This window comes from Apteryx rowi, unplaced genomic scaffold (genome assembly GCF_003343035.1).
Source record: "Apteryx rowi isolate R43461 unplaced genomic scaffold, aptRow1 scaffold_1, whole genome shotgun sequence".
Classification (NCBI taxonomy): Eukaryota; Metazoa; Chordata; class Aves; order Apterygiformes; family Apterygidae; genus Apteryx; species Apteryx rowi.
The window spans coordinates 3,956,139-3,963,270 of record NW_020447196.1 but is presented as its reverse complement, the minus strand read 5'-3'; the positions used below and the strand labels follow the sequence as shown (position 1 = coordinate 3,963,270).

The 7,132-nt window shown below is 36.9% G+C and overlaps 1 protein-coding gene across 5 annotated transcripts; it reads right to left on the bottom strand.

Moving 5' to 3' along the window:
* Positions 1-2,293: 2,293 nt before the first annotated feature.
* Positions 2,294-7,036, bottom strand: FAAP24 (FA core complex associated protein 24). 5 transcript variants are annotated; one of them, XM_026059477.1, is made up of 5 exons: positions 6,930-7,036; positions 6,207-6,358; positions 5,382-5,521; positions 4,917-5,069; positions 2,294-4,316 (listed from the first exon to the last, which is right to left on the bottom strand). In XM_026059477.1, the coding sequence occupies exons 2-5, from the start codon at positions 6,316-6,318 to the stop codon at positions 4,068-4,070; spliced, it is 654 nt and encodes a 217-aa protein (XP_025915262.1). In that variant the 5' UTR covers positions 6,319-6,358; positions 6,930-7,036; the 3' UTR covers positions 2,294-4,067. The 5 variants fall into 5 exon arrangements, with proteins under 5 accessions (XP_025915262.1, XP_025915279.1, XP_025915285.1 ...); XM_026059494.1 differs by having other exon boundaries at positions 5,382-5,434; XM_026059500.1 differs by having other exon boundaries at positions 5,382-5,431.
* Positions 7,037-7,132: the final 96 nt, after the last annotated feature.

The window sequence follows — 7,132 nt, the reverse complement described above, 5'->3', positions numbered from 1 at the left end:
CATAACTAATTTTTATGGCTTTATAGATGGGAGTTATTTATTACAAACTTTGATGCTGCATGGAGGATAGGGGACACTTTGAAGGATAATTTCACTGTAAAAGTTTAAAATTTAAAATAAATCACTTAAAACTACTTTAGATAATTATCTTAAGGAGAAACAGCACTGGAGAGAAGATAATGTTATTCAGAGAAACTAGCCTTGTGCCAAGGGGAGTGTAATGCAGCTGGTTTTATGAACAGACATTCTGAGATTACTAAATGGAGTCTGTTAAATAGTTGTTAATTTCACCCTGGAAAAGAATTAGAAGGCTTAAAAGTCAAAAGATCTTTTAAACTACGCAAAGCTTTGACTCTGCTCTTTCTGATCTAGGTTACATTTTTAATGCCTGCTTATTCCATTGTTAAAAACGGGCTTTATTCCAAACTTGAAATTATTTAACCTACTTAATGCAAGATTTGTATTTCATTAGTCTAGATAAAATTGATAGTGTAGAACAAATCTCAAAACTGAAGTATTCCAGTTCTGAAGTATTAATCCAAAGTACATAAACTGTGGTGATACTCTCAAAACATGAGAAAAATGTGCCTGGAAGTCTAAGAGGTAGAATATTTATTATATGGCCAAGTACAAACCTTAGAGACACAAAATTCTCCCCTTGGAACAATTTAGGAGGAATTATTGGCTACATCTATTAAAAAGAAAGGGAGGCATCAAAGGGATGTTCATACAGTTACTCCTTTTTTGAGATTCTATTTTTTGATTAATTGAAAATTGCTAACACTGTAGTGTTAGTTAAAGATGCTATCTACAGAGTAGATATATGCTGTTTGATACTCAAAACTTAAAATAATGGGAAAGTTTGTGCCTGGGTATAAACTTTTAAGTTACCATTTATTTTTAGTTTCTTATATAACAGGTGTAAATGTATTAATGACACTTATTTAAGAATAAAAATCAGATGCTGCCATTTAGTAGTGGTTTCTTGATTCTGCTCCAGCTTGGATGATACAGTACAGTTTTTACAGGTTTTCACTATTTACTGTTGTCAAGCCTCTTAAATATCCTTTGCATGTTTTTTGTAGTCTTCCTAAAAAGGCCTAAAGCAACTGTCTTGTTTGCAAGTTTATATTGTGCAGTACAGGAGTTTATACTATAACATTAGCTTCTTACAAGGAGTGTTAACACATGTTTCTAGAGCGTCCCTAGGTAAGTTACCCAAAAATGTTGAAAATGAGTTCTCTCACCTATTCTTAGTAGTAATATTTTTCCATGTATATTTGTATTAGCACTTTATCTTATATGTGCAAGCAGTAGTCAGATAATGGTATAATGCAAGAGCCTGCAGTCTGATATTCAGTGCAGCAGAAATCTACTTTGCATTTATGGCTAAAATTATGCAGCTAATGAAATCCTTAGCAAAGTCACATGAAACTCCTTCCAGCTCTTCATTTCTCTATAGCCTACCTGGACACTTTTCCTACAAATATCTTCCCCCTTAGGTTTCTAGCTGCAGAGTTAACTGCCTTTCCAGTCCCCTCACACTCTCTAGTCCTTGAGGAACAGTTTGGGGGTAGGGAGTATCCATTTTTTTCAAGTCTGTTTGGACTTGTCAAATACTGTATGAATACATACTATTTTCTGTGAGCTCATTGAAGACTTATTCTACAATGAAAGTTAGCCAAAATAATCAAGATTTAGCACAAATACTAATTTCATAGCAAGTTATACTGCTAAAAAGTTTGCTGAAGGCCCAGACATTTGTAACAAGTTTCTATCCACAAGGAATGTCTAAGGGCTGCTCTAAAACCCTGAACACACAGGTTTAAAATAGATTAGTTCAGCCTGTAACTTCATTGGTACTAATGGGTACCAGTTTAATTAAACTTTATGTATGTATGATGGCCATTTTAAGTAGTAAAAAGTTTGCCTTGCAGCATCAAGGAATAGCCACATACCTTTTTGATGTGAAATCCAGTCTCCATAGCAAAGTGTCACTGACAGAAAATGGCGAGGGGGCAAAAAAACAAACCCAAAACACTAAAGCAAGAAACAGATTTATATGAAGCTTAATCATTCCCTGTAGTAAGATAATACAGTAGTACCTTGTTCTGTAGTTCTGAAAATTCTGATGTTTACTAGTTAATAAGTTAAATATTTAAGGCCAAATTGTAAGTCTACTTTCAGCCCAAGTAAGGAATTGGTATAAATAACATTTGCTATCTGCACTAAGCAGCGGATTAGGTTGGTTATGGAGGTGCCAAGATTCTGTTTATTCTTTGCTTTTTTTTTCCGCTGGATTACAAAAGGGAATTAAAAACCCTGCTCAACTGCTTTCCTGCTGTACTGTGATCTAAAATCCAAGTAATATACAGGAGCATTTTAGACTGCATTCTTAATAGGTATAAAACAAAATACAATTTTACCCATACTAAATAGGATAAGAACATAATTTGAAATAAAGTGCAGGATGTCAGGAAAACACACCAATAATTTGCTCGCCAGATAACTCTTGAAAGGATTAATACTGGAAGAACATCATGAATTTTTATGAAAACTTTCCACATTATTTCATGTAGGATTATAATTATCCCAACCTATATTAAAAAGGGAATAAAACATGAATTAACCTATATTTTGGATATTAGACACAAAGGAATAAATTTGATAACACCCTGTGAACTGAAAAAGGAACCAAAGAAACAAGTTAGTGTAAAGTCAAAGACATATTCAGCCAGCACTTTCCAAAGAACCTCCAAAAGTAATAAACCAAAGGTACTCTAAAACATTTTATGAACAAAGTTATGGCACGGGCCATCAAATGAAGTTTAGAAAGCCCCCCCCACACACACACAACAAAGAAATAAGTACAGCATAAGCAGAGCTGATACAACTTTGGTAGCAAGTACTGTGTTATCTTTCCAATCATGTAACGAAGTAATTGCCATACTTGGCTGTGCTTGTCAACACGTGTAGAGTGCAATAAATCTATCCTTGACTTAAAAGTTCCTGAAAAGTTATCTATGCTTATCACCAATTACTTTAAATCATAAATTAGGATGATACTATTATTACCTCAATCTCAAACTCCAATGAAATAAAGCACAGTTCAGAGTAGGATGTATATACACACACAACCATTATTGCTGTACAATTTTAAGACTATTTTAATACATAATCTCACACTCTCATTAAGGAGTATGAGAGGTGTACAAAGAGCAATCAACTTTGCATGTGTGTTTATTATGTATCATTGACTGTAATAATATAAGTCTACATTTGGCAGAAATACTTTGAAACTATAATTAGCAAGAGTAATTTTTCTGAGCATTCCAGGTTTTTCTAAAAATTAGATGAAGTGAAACAGTTTCACCTTAGAATCAGCTAGGAAACAATTCAATTGTCGTATCTAAACTGTAGCTTCACCAGTGTTACATGATTTAAGAAAAAATATACTTAAAAAAATTGAAGAGATATTTAAAATATTTTTATAGTAATCAGTAACATGCTAACATTGTATCAGAGCCATGTTATATGATAGGTTTCAGCTAGCATCTCTGTCTACCAACTCATTACAGATGATCTCTGGAAGGAGGGGGGGGAGTGAAGCATAGAGGCTAACTTTTTTAAATACTGCAACTCTCTCACATTTCTGGTTACTGAGAAGATAATATATTCTGTTTGAAGATAGGTGAACACTAAGTTGTAGAGTATACTCTTAAGAAACATCACCTACATATTAAAGTGTTTATTTCTGGAAGACAAAAATAAGTACAGAAATTGTTTTTCTGTTTTTTTCTGTGATCACTGAAAAACAGACAGCTTTCTCTCAATTTTTCACACAAGACAGATGCAAAACACTTGACAGCCCTTGTTCCAAGGTAAGATTACAGCTCTAACTACATGAACAGAGTAGCTATAAAGAGAAAGCAGAAAAGAAATCTCTAGACAATTAGTCAACACCCTTCAGTTTTTACCAGGATTATTAAAAACAAAATCTTAAGGGTTTACAAGGAACACAAAAAAAGTCTTCATGTTCCAAAAGAGAAAGTGTTAACACATGCATGTCAGGAACATAAGGTAAAGAAAGTATAAATTTGTTGTGCTACTGTTTGTCCAACTACTGGCTCAAGCTCTTTGACGGATGCATTACAAAGTCTGTGGATGCTTCCAAACTGTTGCAGCAGAAGCAGAGCTTTTGTTTTTCCAACTCCTGGAATTTGCTGCACTGTCCGGAACACTGATGCCTCTGCTAGCTGAGAACACTGTTTATGAAGAAAGGGGTTACTGCTGCGATCCTTACTTTGTTCACGGACCTGAAGTAAAACAAAATCATAAGTGATACCGAGTGCCCTCTACTGGAGCTTTTTAAATATTTTCATGCATCTCAAAGAGTCCAAGGATATCACTAGGAAGTTTTAAAAACACCCCCTTCCCATTGACTGTGTGCCCTTATTAAGAGTTTTCTTAATACCAACCATGAATTAAAAGAATGATTTTGTCATGTTTGATGCAATCAGAAACAGGATAAAGGCAAAAAGAAACCTGGCATAAAGAATATAGTTTTCCCAGCCTGAGACAAAGCAGAATCACAAGTCAGTTTTGACAGAGAACTTCTTAACTGAAGATAGCTTCATGCTATCCAGTGGTAATCAGTGCAAGAGAACATAAAAAAAAATAAAATCCAGTTTCAAATTCTTCACATTTTGTCTCTGCTCCCAAATTAGATCTCTGCTAAACTGTGCTACCACACTACCGTTGCAGGTTTATTCCCTACATTCAACCAACAAACATGCTGAATTCCTTTAGGATCATAGGTATTCTTTTTGAACAGGAGAGATGACTGTGGGAAAACAGGTAATTCTCCTTGCCTCCTATATTTTAATAAATATTTGTCTACTAACATAGAAACTTACTAGCTGAATAATAAGTTGAGAAGCTTCTCCTTGATTTGCCACAGGAAGCAACACCATGCCAAGTTCTAGCACCACAAGCTTTTGTACTGCTAAGAAGTACTGATCACTTATCTGAGTTCTCTCGACAATTACAATTCCACCAAGACTGCTAGCCTTTATTGAAAGAAAGAAAAAAACAACAAAAAAAGACACTGTCAATGATGAGAAGATTCAGTGCAACTAAGAGCAAACTTCTGAGCAGCCTGGGAACAAATTAGAGGAAGAACAGAAGTGGCAACACTACTGAAGTTTAATACAGCATTATTGCACAGATTCATTTTTATTAGTTTTCAGGTGGAATATCTCATGCAAGTTTAGCTCCACTAGGATCTAAAAAACATGCAAGAAGAATGTTTTCAGAAACACAGAAAGAACAAATTGCAATTAGAAACTTTTCTCTTTCTCTTCCCTTTACACAGTACTTACATTCCTAAACCGAACCAATCTTCGTTTGAATTCATCCCCTGCAACCAAATCTGCTTCAGAAATATATAAAATGCAAGTTTTGTTTGAAAGATGGAAATCCACAAGTCCCAAGCCATCTTCAAAAATGAGCTTAATTTTCCCTTGAGATTGTTAGAAGACAAAAATACAGTCATCAAAAAAAAGTAACAATTACTTTAATATTTTAATGTGTGTCAATAGTTCTAGTGACTTAAAACTTTGACAATCAATCAGTTTCATACTCTTTAAAAGCCTTTATTCTCTTTTTTTTTTTTTTTAAAGAAAAAAGGAAAGCTGGTACAACCAATCCAGAATACTGCATGATGCCTTTAGCAATACCAATTAATAGCACTTTCAAATTACAGATTCAGGATAGCTTCTCTGTAAACTCTGAACTTGAATAAACATCACATCATCATATCAATCACATCATATGCTATTCTGAAAGCATCTTCTTGATTTAGTTTGCTGTGCCAACAGAAGACAGTATGGTCCCAGTATCCATGTAAACTGAAGGGATTTCAGTGGAGGTACATATTCATAATAGCTCCACTACTGTGGTTCTCAAGAAGCAGATAGTTCTGCTTCTTCTCTATACTGCACAAGAAGTATGCAGATATGATAGAACTGACCACAGGTACATAGCAGACATACAGGAACTTTCAGTCTACTAATACAGGATTCATCTCAAATACAGGACCAGTCAGGCACAGAGTGAATGCATATTCTAGCCAATCTAACAATACTGGGAGATGGAGGGAATGCTTTGCTTGATTTTTTTTCTTCTCCCAAATTGTTTATACTTACCTTGTAGCCTTTGGGATATTTCTGACCCTCTCCATTTCTCATTTCCGACCACATGTCCATAAGGGACAACTATAGATCCTGCTGTGACAGGGGAGCGTGCTTTTGTTGTCATTGGAACTCCTTTAACTCTTTACTTCAGCGGCACCTACAGCCTAAAAGGAAATGTGAAAAAGACACTAATGTATTTTGTAGACTCATTCCAATCTGGAATAGATCATATCTCATCCCCCAAGTTACTTTGCAGTTATGGTTAACATGTAAATATTGGTAAGAAATCTTGTTTGCTTAAATACAGACTGGAGCTTTGTAAATTCCACTCCCAAGTCTGCCAGTCGACTTGAAAAATATCCGAATTTACAAAACCACCTGAATTTAGACGTAAAAGTGGCAAACATCCACCCCTGAGAAAATCAATTACTAAGCTGACTTCAGAAGCATCGCCAGCCCTCAGCTGGCAAAACTCTCGAGCCAGACACGTCAGTTGCTGGGAGAGGTCCTTTTCTGGGTTGCCAGTTTTATGTTTTCTTCTGACTTTAGAGAAAAAAACAGGAGTCTCTGGGACTGCGCCGTCATTTCAGGAGAAAACGGCAGACGAGCGGGTACGAGCGCAGACGCCGCCACCGCCGGCGGCGGCGGTCCGCAAGAGAGGCGCGTCCCGGGGGCCTGCCCTGAGGAGACCGGGGAAGGCCCCGACGCCACCCAGAGTCGCCGCCCAGCGCCCACCTGCCCGGAAGAGATGGAGGGAGACCGGCCACCCGCTGGCCCGCCGTCCCTTCACGAGAAGCGCTGCCTCTTCCACCGAACAAACGGCCGGCCCGCCTCCGCGCGCGCGCGCTTGATTGACAACGGCAGCCGCAAATGGAGAGCGAGCGCTCTGCCAGCCGCGAGCCAATGAGAAGGTGGGACGAGGTGCGCCCCGCCGCTGG